This window comes from Sinohyriopsis cumingii, chromosome 15 (genome assembly GCF_028554795.1).
Source record: "Sinohyriopsis cumingii isolate HCF-2022 chromosome 15, ASM2855479v2, whole genome shotgun sequence".
In the NCBI taxonomy this organism is placed as follows: domain Eukaryota; kingdom Metazoa; phylum Mollusca; class Bivalvia; order Unionida; family Unionidae; genus Sinohyriopsis; species Sinohyriopsis cumingii.
Window position 1 is genome coordinate 86,947,485 of NC_142975.1, and position 19,503 is coordinate 86,966,987.

The 19,503-nt window shown below is 34.2% G+C and overlaps 1 protein-coding gene across 1 annotated transcript in view; it reads right to left on the bottom strand.

The window, feature by feature from the left end:
* The window catches only part of LOC149782249 (uncharacterized), a 665,894-nt gene that overhangs the window by 357,991 nt on the left and 288,400 nt on the right, over window positions 1-19,503 (bottom strand). Inside the window, exons 103-110 of the mRNA XM_089935099.1 lie at window positions 18,441-18,620; window positions 15,806-16,070; window positions 12,184-12,347; window positions 11,696-11,863; window positions 7,164-7,385; window positions 6,602-6,644; window positions 3,835-3,998; window positions 933-1,112 (exon numbers count right to left, since the gene is read on the bottom strand). Coding sequence (XP_089791225.1) covers window positions 933-1,112; window positions 3,835-3,998; window positions 6,602-6,644; window positions 7,164-7,385; window positions 11,696-11,863; window positions 12,184-12,347; window positions 15,806-16,070; window positions 18,441-18,620 — 1,386 coding nt within the window. The remainder of the gene's footprint in view (window positions 1-932; window positions 1,113-3,834; window positions 3,999-6,601; window positions 6,645-7,163; window positions 7,386-11,695; window positions 11,864-12,183; window positions 12,348-15,805; window positions 16,071-18,440; window positions 18,621-19,503) is intronic.

A 19,503-nucleotide genomic window follows, 5' to 3' on the forward strand; every position in this document is an offset into this window, starting at 1 on the left:
TCCACATATTTCAAATTCCAAGAACAATCATTTAGCACTTTGTGTTGTTTTCTCTGCAAGTAAAATAACCTCTCCATTCACATCCAATTTTACCCTTTATAAACAAGTGCATGTACACTTTCCATAGTTAGCTGGAATTGGGTTTGATTTTTGATCATGCTAAGTATTACTTTTAATTCAAAGCTCTGACACTTTTGTCAGTTGGTACAAAGTGTAACTCATTAAGAAACTTACACGAGTAAGCACCTGGCATTACCCAGTACCATATTAATAAAACAAAAAGGAAACAAAGAAAGATTGGAACAATATACCCAGCAGTACATGCCCCAAAAATGATTAAAATTAAATATGCTGATTAGTAAATAGGGTTTATTGCCTTAAGAGTAGGGCCCTAAGTGGGACTCTAGAGAGTTTGTACTAACCTTGTTTGATATTTTAATGACCTTGAGACTGCAGATGTGAACTGTTGTCATGATAAATTCTCGAAAGCATTACATATCAATACAAATATCAACACTCAAACTGAACATATTTTAAACTAGCTCATTAGGTCCTGATTTTTTCCCTTGTTGTTTTCACTTTAACACAAGATCCTTTGATTTCTATAAGAAAAAGCTTGTATGTACATATCAGCATGTTGTTGTCCTTCCTTCCTCCCTGATAACAATGGAGTCTATTTCATTAGGAATCATAAAGAGGTTTGTACCAAAACTTACAAGTTCTCAATTATAAAACTAATTTCTCTGAAGAAAAATAAAGATACAAACAAATAATTAAGACATTTATTGACTTTACTTTGTAAACAAATTAAAGGTTATACAAAATTGCATGAATTAGTTTCTGAAATCACACAAATTCTGGCAGAAGTCCTTAAAAACATATATATTTTCATCTTATGGACTGTATGACATGTACATTTATATTCAACTCACTTTTTGTCCATCCTGCAGTAGGGGAGGCAAAACGAGCATCATCATTCTTACGAGAGCATTGTGGGCTAGACATGTACAGTGCCAGTCCATACCTATCTAGGATTTCTGAAACATAGTATTCCTCGAATGGTTTAAAGATTTGCAGGTTCCTTGCTGTCATCCACTCGGAGAAGGAGAAATCTGTAGATAAACAAGAAAATTAGCAGGGACTCTATGTTGATGGGAATGATGATGCTGATTCGTAAGAAATTATAGAAATTAAACAAATTCAGTAACTTATAAATATAAAGCAGCATACTAAATTTGGTTAAAATAAAAAAATCATTAGTAAATACATTATGTTGGAGAAATTAAGGATGATGGAAAATCATGATAATAACTCATCAGTTTGACCAACTTCAAACTATGGCAGATGCTGCTTTAGGAAAAGATGGCTATGACATCACATGTTTACATCTTGATCTCCACCAGAGATACAGTCTCTCTAGAGAAGCTGTATAATGTTCCATTACAATCTATACAATGGTGCACCTATCTTTTGCAACAGGAGCATCTTGATACAAAAAATACAGATAACTGTTCAGTTTTTAATCTTAAGTATGTTTCTAACGAAGAGACAAAAATGTGTTGAAATGGATGATTGTATCAACGTGTGCAGATTTCATGACAAAAGAAGAGCTGCACAATATTGTCATTTGCAGCTGATATTTTGCAAACAGGGATTAATGAAATCTGCCAATGATTATCCCCAGGAAAATTAGCAATGAAATTGTGTTGCCACATGCCAGTTCAACTCTGAGATTTATTTTTCAATACCAGCTTCCTTTGTAGGAATTACAATGAATCTCCTCAAACACCAGCTTCAACCCTTAACCTGTAAAGCCTGTAAAGCCAAGTAACAGTTTTCAATTCACCAGATAGCATGCAAACAAGACTAAATTTTTAAACAAAACAACCCTGTCTCAATCACCACCTAAACAGGTAAGTTGAAAAGAATGATTTATATTGTTTCTAAATAATTATCATATATTGGTAACCTCCATAAAGGAATATGTGTACACTCAATTATGGCCTGGTACCAATAATTAGGGACTGACATTTTACTGTCAAGACGAAGATAGTGTTTTCTTTTTCTTAATGTCCTAATAAACAAAATCTCCAACAAAATATGATAATTCAGATTTTTTTACAAATCAGGGCACTTTTTCAAGCTATCTGAGGGTGACATTTTCTCTCCAAATACACAGATCATCTATAAAAAGTACTGAATCAGTTTGCTTTAGCAATATCATTATGATGACAATGGTTATGATGATGATAATAACAATGGTGATGGTAGCAAATGGAAAATTTATGATGCAGAAAACAAAGTGAGGAGGATGGGCCATAAGGAGGCATAACTCCTACAAATGTGACAGAACCCTGAAAATCAAACACTTTTAAGATCTCATCATTATAACACTGCATTCCAAATTTCTTTTAAATCCAACAATCCTGGGTAAAGTATTGCTGCAGAAACCAAAATCAAGAGGATGAGCAATCAGGGGGAATAACTCATGAGAATGACACTGTGGAATCTGAACAATAGAAATCTTTGCAAGTCTCATCAAACATAAAACCAAGCACCATATATGGTTGAAATCAATCTTTCATAAAGTTATGCTGCAGAAACATCAAGATGAATAGCAATATGGAGACAAAGCACCAGTACATAATGTTGTGAAATCTGGAAATAAAACTTGTTCGAGGTCTGATCAATACAAAGCATGAAAAATTTGGCCAAAATCCTGAAAACTGTGCTAAATTTGTGCTGTGGAAAGGTGGTTTGGGAACCAAGGAGCATAACTGCTGTAATTGCTGTTGTAAAATGCTGAACATCAAACTTACTCAAGGACTCATTGATATAAGGCTGCACACCAAATCTGGTTGAAATCCAACAACCTTCGGTAAAGTTAATCTTTGGTAATGTAAGTTAGGACGACATGCCATCAGGAGCCATAACTCATTGAAGTGATGACAGGGAAGGCTGGAAATCAATCTCCTCCAAGGTTTAATCACAATAAAAATGCATATAAAATTTGTTTCAAATCCAATAATTTCCAGTAATTGCACAAATGAAACTGCCAACAGAGAAACTGACAACAGCTGGCTAGATGGAAAACAATGTTACTATAGAATTCTGCTGACTTTGCCGAGTTGAACCAATATAGATAAAAAGGCATCAAACTTGTCATGAAAATAAACTGTACAATCCACCTTGATTTTTAGGCGGTGAAGTTGGAGGCTTAAATGCACAGAACCACCTCCATGAAAAAGGTCATGATTCTGTTTACTTAATAATCAAATCAATTCCCTTTCATGCTATGTGTTTTGATAGCAGGGTAACCAACCAATAATGAATTCATGTACTCAAGTCTAAAATTTTGAACTAAACGCTCTTAAAACTGAAACTAGGATGCACTGGTGTTTAAACTGCAGACTCTGCATTACATATCCCAACAGAGCAATCAGCAAGATAATCATTAATTGTGACAATGTTATAATAGCTACTTCACCATTTCATTACGTTGTTTTGATCAATTATTAACTGATGCCATTTGCTTCATAAAAGTAGTAAAAAGGAGTAATTTTAACAACAAATTTAAAACAAAAAAGAGAGTAATAAATGTCTACTATTAACCTAACCAAATAAGCTCTTATATGACCAAGATCATAGGTCAATTGGATGGACATTTTCTTTACATTTTAGAGACTGTTTTTTTTTTTTAATGGAAATGACTGCCCTGCTGAATATAAGACAAACTGAGACACAGTCAAGGAAAAGGATGTAAATAAAATCAGTTCTGTTCTGTGTCAAGTATTTCAAATAATACCTTCAAAACTAGATGAATCATTAATATACCTGGGTTGAGGAATGTGGTGTTCAGCTGGCATGGTCTCTTTGTCAACAGTGTATTAGTTAGAACTTCTATGCTGTATTCACATGGCATGGTTGCTTCAAGACAAATGGACACTGACATGTTGATCAGGTACTGTCCTCTGCCAGAGAGGTCCATGATGGAATAACTGCAATGCAATAAAATGAAAATTCAATTTCTTTTAAACAAGGGTTTTAAGAAGGGCAGTGATCATAATTTTTTTGTTTTCATGCTGTACCTCATCTGTTCCAGGATTAAATCTTTTGTACTACAGCATCCAAGGTTTAACTGCCACACTTTAATAATGAGTGACGTCCTCCTGCTATGCTAGTTTTTTTCACATCAGAGACCATTTTTTACAATATTAGTCAAAAAAATTTGAAGTTGTATTGCAAGTTGTCAATCAAAAGAAAAAATCCATTCTTTTCATTACCACTAAAGAAGTAAAAAAACTGCTTGGAACAACAGTGTAACAAGAATAGGTGGTATTCTGATACAGTTAGGAAGAACGTCCCTAAAATGATACCCATGGAAGCCTGGATCAATCACCTGGCTGACATTTGCCTGACAACCAAATGCAAGAGACCCATGGAAGCCTGAATCAATCACCTGGCTGACAATTACCTGACAACCAAACACAAGAGACCCATGGAAGCCTGGATCAATCACCTGGCTGACATTTGCCTGAAAACCAAATGCAAGAGACCCATGCAATCGCATGATCAATCACCTGGCCAACATTTGCCTGACAACCAAATGCAAGAGACCCATGCAATCCTGTGATCAATCACCTGGCTGACATTTGCCTGACAACCAAATGCAAGAAACCCATGCAATCCTGTGATCAATCACCTGGCTGACATTTACCTGACAACCAAATGCAAGAGCAGTTGGCCAAGAAATCTGACCAAGCAGGATGCAGTCTGTAGAGAATTCTTCCAAAAGATGTTGAGTGTCCATGTTATAAAAACAAATTTCAAAATTTCTTTTCCACATTCATCCATATCTGAGGACAAATCAGCATCAGAGATGTGCAAACTTGAAGCTCTTCATGCCAGGATGTTTTCTGTCATGTATGGTCATTTTCTGTCATATTTTATCATTTACTGTAAAGGTTGATAAGTCATTTAAAGATTTTTCTACTTTCAGTAATGTCAGCAATATCTGATAGTGGTCATACATTATTTGTATAAACTTGGAAGCCCTTCATGCCAAATGCTTTCTCTTAAATTTTGTATAATTCAATTGAGCAGTTTCTCAGAAGTCATTTTAAAGGTTTTTCTGTTTTTTGTTGACAGCATGTATATATGATGGCAGTTAGCTAAAAACCCAAGTGGAACCTATTGTGTTTCAAACTTGGTATTCAAATGCTTGGAGCAAATATTCTGAGAAAGAAAAACCATCCTTGACATGTCTTTGATATTTTATTATTATACAATCTCTAGTAGACATCAATAGATGCATTGCACATGGTCCCACTTACTAGAATTTGCTCTGTAGGGCCTTAAATAAATTAACATGTTGTCAAGGATACAAGTTGTCAAGGATACAATTGGCATTCAGGGGCCATGACTCCTCTAAATGATACTGCTTGAAATTTAACTCCTTCAAGGACTTGTCAATACAAGCAACATCCTTTGTAAAGACATGAAGTTGATCAACAAGGGCTTTAATTCTGTCCAAATGAAGCAGATGAAAAAAACAAATGCACTGAATTGCATCAAAGTTCAAAATATGTTCAGCAATTCTTGAGCTATAAAGTTACAAGAAAAGGAAATGTGAAAATATGAATTTGATTGACAATAGATAATATTCTTACCAAATTCCATCAGATATGTTATACAGTTCTTGGTCCATGATGATTGAAAACATAATTACGAATTTCTATGTGAAGACAGGAATTTTCTTGACAAGGGGTTAACTCTTCAGACATAGTACAAGAAATTAAATCCGGAAAAAGCATATGCAAGTCTATGAGACAATTTCATAACAAACTGCATCAGGAATATGATGAAGTATTTCCCAAATTATGCCAGTTAAAAGCAACATCCCATGTGAAGATAATTGTCAAAGGCCATAACTCTATCCAAAATGGAGCTGACTAGACAAAACCCATTAAAGTCACATCATGGTCCATGAAACAATATTTTCAACTGACTGCATCAGAGCATGTTCAATGGCCCCTAAACTTTGCCATCTAGAATAGAAACATCCATGTGAACTGCATCCAAAATGGAGACAAAATTCATAAAAGGAATATTTAGGCCTATGAGATAATGTTCATTCCTGACTGCACTAAAATATACTGAATGATTTTTTAGCCATTCTAGTTACAAGTAACATCTCATCTCTACCCAAAAAGGTACTGATAAGAATGCCCATAAAAGGTACATCTAGGTCAAGGAGATAATGAACACATCAAATATATCAGGATATGCTGAATACTTCCTAAGATATGCTGGTTACAAGCATCTGTTGTAGAAATTTAAAATTGATGGGAAAAGGGCAATAACTCTGTCAAAATTATACCTGAACTGGCAAAATCTTTAAAAGCCACATCTAATTATAACAGGCAGTTCAACTACAGCCAGTTATGTGTAAAGGTTGCAGAGCTTTAGTGATTCCAAGAAAGCTGAACAGATGGACATAAAAAGTGATTATTAAAATGCTCAAACATCTCAATTCCATACCCTAATGACAAAATTAATAAACATGGGAGATTAAGTAGAATAGATGGATTCAAATACATACACAAGTCGCACAACTCCATTCAGGTAGAATTGCTGTGGTGTCCCTGAAATAAAGATACAACTGATTTTTTTTCCACCAAAAAGTCCAACAAACAACACTTTATATTTGTCAGCTTCTGAAAATGTATTCAAGATTGCTTTCGTCTATTCATGTCAAATTCCTAAACCTACAGTAGTTGTGACCTGCTTTCCAGCACAGTAAAAGTCAATGAGTGCTATATTTTGACTTTGCAGCAGATCTGCTATAATTTTTAATCCTGCTTTTACAAATCAAATGTAAAAGAATGTGAGCCATTTAAATGATAGTTTAGTTTACTCTGAATTCCTTTTTACATGAAATATGTTTACTCTGAATTGATTTATACATGAAATATACATAGAATATCAAACAATTTTAAACGTTTTTATCATAATATAATGCACAGAACAATGAAACTTTCACTTGCAATCAACATTCAGAATCTAGTGCTTAATTGATTCGTAAGGATTCTTGAGGTCCTTATTAATAGAAACAATCTTATTTATGTAAGCAATATATAAATTATGATGTGATGATGACTCACCCCAGTTATAATCAAGCAGTGAGATTTGGAACTTTGTTTTTTCAATACCAACTGAGAGGGTCTGCAAGCAAGGATCCAAGTCAATGATTGTATAGAATGATTTATCCAGTAGCTGGGAGTGTATACAGCATTCTAATCCTGTACAGGAAGACATCAGGCTACATCTCAAATTCTCAACTGCTGTCATGCTGCTCAGAGTACCAAGGGTCAGGGGGCACCTCTCTATCAAAAGGAATACAGGAAACCACATCATATTACACAAACAATAAACACTGCTTTGTATTACTGCAAGGGACTTTGGGTATGACTGCAAGGTATTATGGGTAAGACTGGTATTAGGTTCTCCTTGCAAAGTTCATTGCAATAGAAAGTAAACTAGTAAGTAGTATAAAAGTGTTCCCATTTTACCCACAATGATTTACAGAAGAGAAAAAAAACACAACCATGTGAAAAAATGACCAACTTGTACAGGAATTTTACATCTATTATGTTGTCAAGGACTGTAGTCCTGATATGAATAGAATCCCATAATCATGATCACTGAACATGACTTTATGAAATTCAATGAATGAAAACTGTATATAATTTCTACAGGTAGCTCATGGTTTTTTGCAGATATGGCAAAACAGGAAGTAAAAAAGGACTAAGAATCTAATGATGTCGAGACTTTCTGGCTTCAGTTAAGACCTACAAATGCAAACCATCTAGTTGGTTTTATATACAAGAATCCTGCATCTCGGACCAAATGAAATGAAGACTAATATTCCACTTGATAAGGTCTTAAATGAAAGGTTGGAGATTTATAGCTGACTTTAACAAAGATTTACTCAACAGACAAATCTGAAACCACTAGAACCACATTTTATGGAAACACTTCTGCATTCATGACATGTTAATGTTCCAAGAGTAAAGCTGTCAAAATTTTAGAAAACTTTTACCAGATGCCCATTGATCCCAATGATCAGTTATTTGGGTACCGGATCAAAGGGAACTTGTATTAAATGTTTAAAAACCTGAAGTTAAGTCCACAATGATTAAATTCACAGTATCCTATAAATATCACTAACTAATGTTATCTAGTACAAAGTCCAAAAATTCATCCTCAATGTCGGATAAGGTTCTGAAATCCTCCATCTTTGTCTAGAAAATGTTCGTGGTCTAGTCATCATAAATATCGTCCGACTCCCTTTCCTTGGTGTCACTGTCATATGCAGATGCTTATTTAGAGACTGAGCTTGAGCTTTGTAAGTAACACTTTGATCATACAATCCGTGAAAATCTATTAAAGGTTCCAACTGAACAAATGTCATCTGTGCAGCAAGATCAAATAACCACCTTCTGTTACTTGCCACTGTACAACACTCTAACCTCAATCAAAGTGTTGGCACATGGGAAAACAAGCTATGTGATTACGGTCAATTATTTACTAAAAGACACAGACCTCTGCCTGGTACTGAAAAACTCCATGTATTTGCAATGCAATCAAAGGACTGTCTACTTGAAAACAAAGTGAGTGCTGCCTTTACAAGCACCGGCAAAAAACTTTTATATGGTAAACGGGTACCATATGACTCATTTTATTACCCGGATTAGTAGCAACAGGCGGGTACCCAAGCACCCAGAAACCCATTGTTATCGTTAAATAAGAGTTACATCTACTTCACAGATTATCATCAATCGTATCTACACAAACTGACAAGAATATTACAAATGATGATGCCCCCAAAATCAGTCAAAGTGACCATAATCCAGTTTTCTTCATAAGAAAAGTTTAAATGAAGAACAGCCTTATACAAGTATAAGATAACAGCAAAATCCTATTAATGTGAAGTTTAAACATGATCTTCAGCAAATCCCAAGGAATATAAATGAAGTTTTTATGACACTGATTTTGTATCAAGCACTGATATTGTAGACAGACATACCAAGTAAAATCTTGAAGTACTGAATATGCCAAAGAACCAGACTGGATTACATCTGAGATTTTAGATGCCACAAAAGAACAAGATGAACTAAAATCCATCAGAAATAGCTAGCTTACAGGCACACAAAAAATTATGTTGTAAAATTGATTAGACAAACCAAAAAGCCCCATCATGCAAAATCCAAAGAATTTAACAAAAATATTATAAAAGCAATTTCAAAAATTGTCTGGGTGTGGAGCTGGAAAAGTTAATAAATAAATGCATTATGATATCTCACCGAAATCCATTGGTAATACTTTTAAAAATCCTAACACTATGGCAAATAGTTTAAATGATTTGTTTACTAATACAGCTTCCAACCTGAAGAAACCAGTTCTTGAATTTACTTGTCAGGATCTTCATGACATCTGTTCTTAAAGGCTGCAAGTGGGAGTGGGTCAGACTTTAAAACTCAACCAATGACCTATGACTATATTCTTAAATATCCCAAGCAAATAAATGGAACACGTCCAGGGGATTCAATCAGACTGAACCCACAACTCTAAAGGATGCTGCTCCATTAATTGCTGAGAGTGTTTTTCATTTAATGTAATCACAGTACAAAGAATCTTCAGTTCCCTAAATAACTGAAATTAGCTAAAGTGATGCCTCATTCTCAAAAACTGGAATTAACGATGAAATCAACAACTACTGACCAAAATGTTACATTAAACAGACACAAACTCTTTCCATGAAAATCAGTTAGGTTTCAGACACAACAATTCTTATGAAATGGCCTTACTATTGTAGGTAACATATATGTGCCTAATGGCATTAGATGATGGAACATTGGTTGGAACAGTAATGATTTACCAGAAGGTTTATGATCTAGTGGACCTTCAAAGTCTCCTTAAGAAGCTGAAAAATTTCTTAAATTTATTTGAATTGAACTTTAATAACAGGTTTCAAAAGCTATCACTAAATAGTCACCTTTCCAAAGAAACACCTGTAAGTTGTGGAGTGCGTCAATGATTCCACAATGGGCCAGTGTTTCCCAATGATTTTACCTACTTTGAGGTTGTCTGGATAAATGGTATCCTATCAGCTTTTTCCTTCTTTCCATATTTTAGTAGGTCATCATGGTTTGTTTGTTTAGCCCTTTGCATTGCCTCCGTAATCAGGTATATTTTGTAGCCTTGATAAATTAAATGTTTAGATAGCTCTTCAGGCCTTTTTAGGAATGTTTCATCATCGGAGCAAATTTCGCACATTCTCAGTGCCTGGCTAATGCAGTGTTTTGGATGACATCTGCTTGGGAAGAGATACTGGTCTTTGTCGGTTGGTTTGGAGTAGATGTCTGTAAGGAGTTTGTTTTCTACCAGTCTGGTTGTTGTGTCCAGGAAGACATGGTTCAAGTTGGAGATTTCTGCCGTGAATTTTATTGAGAGATCGAAGTTGTTTGCCTTTGATAAGTAATCATCCAGACTTTCTCTTCCATGTTGCCACTTCATTCCTATATCATCAATAAAGCGTACCCACTGGTATGGTGTAAGTTCAACTGATGCTAAAAGTTCACCCTCCAGTTTTCCCATAAAAATATTAGCATAAGAAGGGGCCATTTTTGTACCCATTGCAGTTCCATTAATCTGGAGGTAGTTTTCTTCATTAAATTCAATGTTATTAAGTTTTACGACAACCTGCAGGAGTTGGACTAGGAAGTGTGTGGGTTGATTGTCTACAGTTCTAGTTTCCCATGCATTTCTACACGCCTGTATCCCTTCGTTGTGCAGTATGTTAGTATACAAAGATGTGACGACTAAGGAAATAAGCAATGTATCTGGCACCAATGGTTCGCTTGCTTTGCTTTTTATGAGGTAATCTGTCGTGTCCTGAAGATATGATGGTAATTTGTGGACATGTGGTCTCATAAAATGATCCAAATACTCTGATATCCTTTCTGTGGGATGCCTGATACCGGAGATTATAGGTCTGCTCTGGTTTCCTTGTTTGTCGATTTTAGGTAGAAGATAAAATCTACCTGCCCTTGGGTTTTCTGGACTTAAGTAGTTTCTCGTTTGCTGGTCTATGTGCCTGATTTTGTATGCCTTGTCAATAATATTAGTGATGGTTTTTGCATATTCCAGTGTTGGATCATGGTCTAGGTTTTTGTAGAATTTTTGTATATATAGCAACATTAGCCATGCATCTCAATCCCCATATCATCAGACAGAGCAGACCAGCAGAACGACTTCACTCAATCACTGGCAAGATCTTTAGGCCAGAAAGATGAAGGCTGTCAGATGAGTGTTTTGAAAATTTCATGTTTCACAGATGCAATCAGCATTTATGTAACTGGTTGGGTATTCGTGTGGTCCTTATCAAATATTTCTGATAAATAATGTCAAATATAATCATACTGATGTCAATATATTCATACATTTTTGCTTATTTCATGCTAGAGACAGGAAATCTTTCATAATACCATGTTTTGATCACCAAGGCTAACAAAATAAAATGTTATAATTCTGCTTTACAAAAACATATAGCTTCCAACTTTCACAGTATTAAGTCTATCCTCATGATAATTTTTCCTTTTATCTCTTAATCTAAACAAGTTATTTGTTTTACCTGTATAAATCTGTCCTGCTGCAGCAAGGCTGAATGGTCCACTTATGATGGAACAAGACGTGTCCAACAGATAGGCTGCAATCCCAAGAGTCTCCATCAACTGGGCCACATTCAGGACAGATAGAGTTGTCAAACCTTGAGAAACTTTCCAGGCAGCCAGTGAAAAACCTGATAAAAGTTAAGAGAAGGTTTAATCTATTTACAAGAACTCTTATGTTTAATTTTATTAAGCCATAAAAAAAGGAAAGTTTGCAGTTTGCTCTGCCTGACTAGGACTCTTGAACTATCAGGCATTTTCATTTTTGAGGGGATGGGGAGGGGCTGACGAAACCTGATTTAATTATTTATGTATATAAATAAATATATAAGCAGCATGTTTTTAAAGACAATGTTACACTTACTCCCTTGACTACCAGAACTGATGAAAATATTATAATTGTTTTTAAACAAATTCTCATCTACAATATTGAAACTGTCAAAGAATTTACCTGGTTGTGTAAATCCAGAGCTCCAGTTACAAAGAGGCTTGGGTAGCCGTGTGTTCTGGAAAATCGTAGTTGTGTACATGCAGCTCTCCATGGCAGACAGACAAATGTTCAGGTTCAAATTAATGATGTACACCTGAGCACTGGGCAGATCCGAAATGCTGAAGCTGGAATCAATAAATTTAAACTAGAAATGCATTTACAGAATTGGCATATCACACCAGCCATTATTTTGGATTTCATTACATACATGTATGTATGTATGTATGTGTGTGTGTGTGTGTGTCTATGTATGTAATGTATGTATGTATGTATGTATGTATTTATGTATGTATGTATGTATGTATGTATGTATGTATGTATGTGTGTGTGTGTCTACGTATGTATGTATGTTATGTATGTATCTGTATGTATGTATGTATGTACTCATTATAACTATCTCCATGTGAGCCATAAATAATATGATGTCAAACAGGCTAAAGCTGTGCTACAGCTGTGCTTTTAACACATTAACCCCTGTAAAGAGTTAAAGTGGCAGGAGGTAGTAGCCTACTGCCGAGCTCTGTAGCGTCATGGTCATGTAAGATACACTAAAGTGGGTGGTATTATAGAAAGGTAGACAGATGTAGCTCTACAATGATACCAAATAATCTGGAATTTCTAGTTGCACTACAAATAGAGAGGGAAAAACCTCATTTTTTGGACCCGATTTTTTCTACCCAAAATTCGCCCTAGGTCGGAATCAGATTTTGTGTCCGGATTTTAGACTTTTTGGTCTCAAATCTAAGGCAAACCAGTACGAACTACAAACAGACAGATGAACCTTTGCAAAAAGTAGGATAAGATGGGCATTTGGAATAAAGAGTGGTCTCAATATGAAAATAAATGGGTCCGTGAAGCAAAAAAAATAAAAAAAAATTAAAAATCCAACTTTTACCTTTCTTCTCATGCGCAAGCCAAATAGCCAATGAAAAACAATGTCTCTAACACAACTAGGTGGTATCTTATTACAAGATCACATGGAAGTTGGTGTTTTCGGATGTATTCAGAAATAGCTTTCAAAATGTGTTTTCTAGTCAAATTTCAGACGAAAACGACAATAACCTCAAGGTGTTAATGTGTTAACTAATTTAATGATGTTCAGCATTGGATCTCAGGACTGCCCCACTGTTTAATGTAAAACTCTGACATTGTCCAGTTCTTCCTAGGCACCAAAGGAGAACATTCAGATCCCGATCAACAAGAAGTAGGATCAACTACTGACAGTGACAAGGATTACCAGCAGGAAACACCAAATGCTGTTTCCGAAAATATATTTGCATTCAAGGATTATTATGGATAGAAAGCCAGGATATTGAGCCCTTGAAAATTATGCAGCTGAGAAATCACATAGACTCTACTTTTAAAAAAGAACCTGGTATAAAATAACCCATGTAAAATCACAAAATAATAGTGGTAAATATGTGATTTTGATCTCTTACTTACAATGGAATGAAGCTTTAAATTCAGGCTGCAGTGGCCTAGAGAACAACCTAAATTTAATCATTTTTTGGAAGTGATTCCAACATTTTAAATCACTTTAAACTTAATGCAGCTGTAGACATAAATTACAACTGGCATATATATTTATTAAAATGAGGTGTTTACACCATTGTTTGTTTTTAATCATATGTGCAACAATATGGGTTGAAAGAAAGCAATCTAATGCTTGGTGTAATTGTACATAATTAAATTTATAAATACCATTCAGTGAAAAAATAATAATTTACATAAACTAACACAATTACTATGCATTTGACTGGTGTTTTGTTTACCCCCACCCACACACCCACATACACAAACAAGTACATGTACAGTCAAATTTTTTAATCATTTTTGCTATGCTGCTGTTCGATACATAATGCGGTCAGCAGTTAAGGACCTAACTACCATGTTATAATGAGGGAGAGATGTAATGCTATCTATGGGAGTCACAGAGTACACTACCTTGTAAGAAGACCACAAAAAATGAAGTAATTAATACATTTAATTATTCAACTACTTTCAGGAAGTACAATCCATACCAACCATATAAATGGAACAATGTTATAAAGAAGCACCTTATAATGTTAGAGTTCTGAAACTAAGGATTGCAGAAAGATACAGTTACTTGGGTAAATCACATAATTCTGAGTAAGTGATGTAATCAGGATAAACCAATTCAGTATCAATCATAACCATTAATAATTCCAAGTCCCTATCTTACTAAAATTCATACACCAAGTCTACAAATTGCAATTTCACTTTATCTTGATTTAAAACTTTAGATTATTTGGATTATAAAAATTTTGTCAGAGGTAGAAATTAAATACATCTAAATGACTTTATTCTAGAAAAAAAGTCCAACACTTCCAAAATTTTAGAAAATCCTCACAATGTTATATATAAGGCAAGACTATTTCCAGGAAAATTTAATAATTTCTAACTGTATTATAATCCCTGGTGCCAGTAAAATGTTCTGTGGAAAATTTTTTTTTTTTTATATATTCCTTTTTTTTTAATTAACTTTACATTGTCAGAATCATGAAGTATAAACACACTGATATTGCACACATATGCACAACATATTTGCCTAAAATAGTATAGTGTATTAGGAACTACTCTGTAAACAAACCATGCATGCTCATATAGTAGATGCTTTAGGTTTTAGTTTCTTAGATTTGGATGAACTACAGCAGCCGTTTCATCTGCTTGAAAGAAGATATGATAAAGTGAACAATGTGGATGAGTGTACAGAGTCAGAAATGAAACTATCAAAGAAGCAAATGAATGAACATGATATTTGCAATGTCCACAACAAACGTGAGAGATGCAGTAATGAAGTAATAATGTTATTGTATATTCATGAATCTACAGTTGTGTATTTTTTTTTAGAAGACAGTACATATTCAATTACTTTGATTCTTGTATTGTATTTTAATATAATTAAGCCTTAGGAGAATAAGAAAAAGAGTACAAAATAAAAAAGTTACTATTATTATGGGAAAATATGAACTCACTTTCTTGGATGAATACTTCACTCCCAAAGGTCATGCAGTATTAATCTGAAAAAACTCATTCATATTTTCCCATACAAATGCAGTAACCTATAATTACTAATAAAATAATGATATTCAAAATCTCAATATGAAGAAGAAATTTTGAGATGTTTAGTGAAACTTGGGCCACAGCATTCTCCTCCCTTAAACAACCACTAGAATGAAATAAACAGCAGCTGTTTTAATAAAATAATTCATAAACAAAAATTATTGCCAATTGTTGTTGCCACTTAACAATGAATGCTAATAATTTTTCATCAATTTTGCTGATTCAGCATTTGGTTTTTGTTATTGCTGTTGACATCGTGGGCTTAATGCATTTCTCTGCATGGTATAGCTGGTGGAGGAAGAACTGAGGAAGACCCTGGTTTGAGCCACCAACCCAAGGAAGCTACAGGAAAGCTTTTTAACATACCCATTTTGTCCAAGCACAAAGATTGAACCCACATGGACACTGAGATAGCAGTGATCTGTAAAGGTGAGTCCTTTAGACAAGTTGGTCACTCAAGAGAAGCATTTGCTAATTTTAACATTGCAAAACAACTTACCTCATTCTGACTACCCCTTGTAGGGACACTTCCTCCTGTTTGCCCCACTGATAATCCAACAGGGAGATCTCAAATGTCATTTTCTCTATGGCAACAGTCATAACCTTGTTACAAGCATCAATAAACACCTTTGTAAAGAGGTTGACAAATAGCTCTGGAACAGCAGTACAACATTCAACTCCTGTACAGAAACTGGGGATGCTACACACACTGTTGCTTGCACTAAGCTGGGTATTATTTGTAATTGAGGAATCTAGGCTGCATCCTGGAAAAGTACAATACAAGTTATTGTGAAATTGTTTAGTACAATCTTGACAGATCTTTACAATTTGACAGGCTTTTAATATGTCCATGTTCAGAAGTCGTGCAGATCAACTGTATATCAGCACAGGTTGGCTGCCACAATGTGTCATCAGGAAAGGAATTCAGTTTCCATTTCCTCACCATGGGAGAGCCAATAATGTGCCAAAAACAAAACAGTTTACCATTCTGAGTACTTTGTTGTACTGGTGTAAAGTTGTCTTTAAAGTGCTTTATGGAGTGTAAAACTAATGGTGTAAAGTTGTCTCTAAGGTGCATCATGGAGCATAAAAGTAATGGTGTAAAGTTGTCTCTAAGGTGCTTCATGGAGTGTAAAAGTAATGGTGCAAAGTTGTCTCTAAGGTGCATCAAGGAGTGTAAAAATAATGGTGTAAAGTTGTCTCTAAGGTGCTTCATGGAGTGTAAAGGTAATGGTGTAGGGTTGTCTCTAATGTACTTCATGGAATGTAAAGGTAATGGTTTAAAGTGTCTCTAATGTACTTCATGGAGTGTAAAAGTAATGGTGTAATGGTGTATGTATGTATATATATATATATATATATATATATATATATATATATATATATATATATATATATATTTCAATTCAGCAATAACTGTCAAGCAGTAATTAAATTATTTAAATTCTTGTTCCACTACATTCATCCGGATTATATATGTCTCATTTCATCTTAAAAAATGTATTCATCAAATACCCTACTATGCTTATAATTATTTAATTAGAATTGAATTCCCTATGCTTATAATTAATTTTATTCAGATTAGGTAACTCCAGTTTGTTATCATAACTGATATTTACATGATGTGATTTATATCTATGACAAATATGCATACATGTCAACCCCCCCATGAGGTACAAGCATACATTTAGCTAATGTAAGTGGCCAAAACAATGTAATTTGGGCATTAAAAGTGTAATCTATATATATTACATGCCATAATTACAGTACACTGTAGGAAAATTGTACATGAATGTTTGTGACTAACCTGGTTCTGCAGCCTGTCAAAATTCTTGTCACAAATAGGCAAAATCCAGAACACAAGCACAAAATATACTGGCAAATTATTTATATTCAATGCTCACTGTAACTAAACTACATGTGTAACTTTTGCTAACTGATTGTGAATTCATGCATTTTCTGCCATGAGCATGATGATCTTGTGTTCAATCCAAGTGCTGTTTTACGTTACTCTAATATTCTTCTTTCAAAGTTTGTACAGGGGTGTTGTTTTGTCCATTTTTTTGATCTGACATGCTTTTAAGATTCAAAAGATCCATCTGCTCTAACATTTTCAGTATAATAACATCCACATGTCATATTATTAAAGCCTGTTTCCCTTAACATCTGGTGCAATTTTCTTTAAAAGCATAGACTGGTCCTCTATTGAAATATCTTATCAATAAATGAATCTGTGAGACAAAGTTTGACACTGAAGAAACCCATAGTTTTTCTTGGAAATTTGTCATATACAGTTGCTATAAATAGAAAATAAGGAAACCACATGTATGTCTAGGACATCTGCTGTAGTACTCTTATGCTATTCTTATGCAACAGTCTCTTTTTCAAGAATATTCTCAGGTTTATTTTATTGGAATTAAAGAGATGATAATAAAAATGACAATTTTTTATTGCTTTACATTTAACTTTTTAATGGATCAAAAAATAGAAATCCATATATAGTCAAAGGTAAGATGTAATTTGACAAAAAAAAGGATACTGATTATGCCAAAAGTGTAATGGTTGGCATGTATGAATATGGCAACAAAACTTAATGACAAATCTACATTCCTGGTTTTTTTGGGAGTGTCTCTTTTTGCATTCTTTATTGCATTATCAATGTTACTATCTGCATTCAGTAGTCTACTTTTTGTCCACTTTTGGTTAAATTATACCAATACTACCACTGCTGTAAATCATCCAAATGTATGTGTGTGTGTGATTTGGATTTTTAATGTAGCTTTAACAATTTTTCAGTCATATCGCTACGATATCTGCAGTGTGGCAGTTTATAGTGATGTCTAGCACTGGGGCATCATGCTGCAGACATGTAGCATCATGTCCCACCCAGTCACATTATCCTGACACCAGGCAGACCAGTCTTAACACTAACCTCTTAATGCTGAGTGCAAAGTGAGGCAGCTGTTAGTACCATTTTTGTTAAGTCTTTGGCATGACTCGGCCGGGGATTGAACCCACAACCTCCCGCATCCGAGGCGGATGCTCTAACCACTAGGCCACACATACATTCATCCAAATGTATGATAATGTATTACTGCATTATATCTAATAAAGTAAATATTCTTTATCCTCACCATTTGTCCAGCCATTCACACTGTTGCTGTATTTGTTCTGAGTATGGTTACAGGAGTTCTGGCTGTCCAGTAGGTAGCGTGATATACCGATATCTTCAAGTAATAATTTCAAATACTGCTCACCAAGACTGCTACCAACAGCTTGTCCTAAACTGGCATACCATTTCTTGATGGAGAAAGCTGTAATTTTTCAAGATGCATGGATCATATATGCATATACTTAAATAGATCTATAAAAACAAGCTATATATATGAAAATGTTATAAATACCTGTATGAATATTAATATGATACACACATTTAGACATTCTGTGGAATCTGATCTTATAATTATGCATATTAATATAATACACACATTTAGACACTTTGTGGATCTTTTAAATATGCATAGTAATACACACATTTAGACATTTTGTGGATCTTTTAAATATGCATAGTAATATACACATTTAGACATTTTGTGGATCTTTTAAATATGCACAGTAATACACACATTTTGGAATTTTGTGGATCTTACAAATATTCATAGTAATACACACATTTAGGCATTTTGTGGATCTTTTAAATTTGCATAGTAATACACACATTTAGACATTTTGTGGATCTTTTAAATATGCATAGTAATACACATATTTAGGCATTCTGTGGACCTTTTAAATATGCATAGTAATACACACATTTAGACATTTTGTGGATCTTTTAAATATGCATAGTAATACACACATTTAGGCATTCTGCAGATCTTGAAATAAGAGAAAATTTGAATTTCACCTTTTATTTCATTGAATGGCACCAAAAACTTCATCCAACAGGCAAATTTTTATTACTAATTCCATCATTCTTAAAATTCAGTAAATTATTACCCAATGAAAAATGTGTTTTGTTACAAAATATCAAACACTTGAGACCTATAATAGTGTTTTTTCCAGAGGGATGACAGTGTCAATGAAAAGCAGGGGATAGGTTTATCACTGGATAAGGCTTTAATAAATTAAAATATGCCAACATTATGTAAAAATCAGGGATGGTCATATCTTCTGAGACATATAATAATTTTGAGAGAC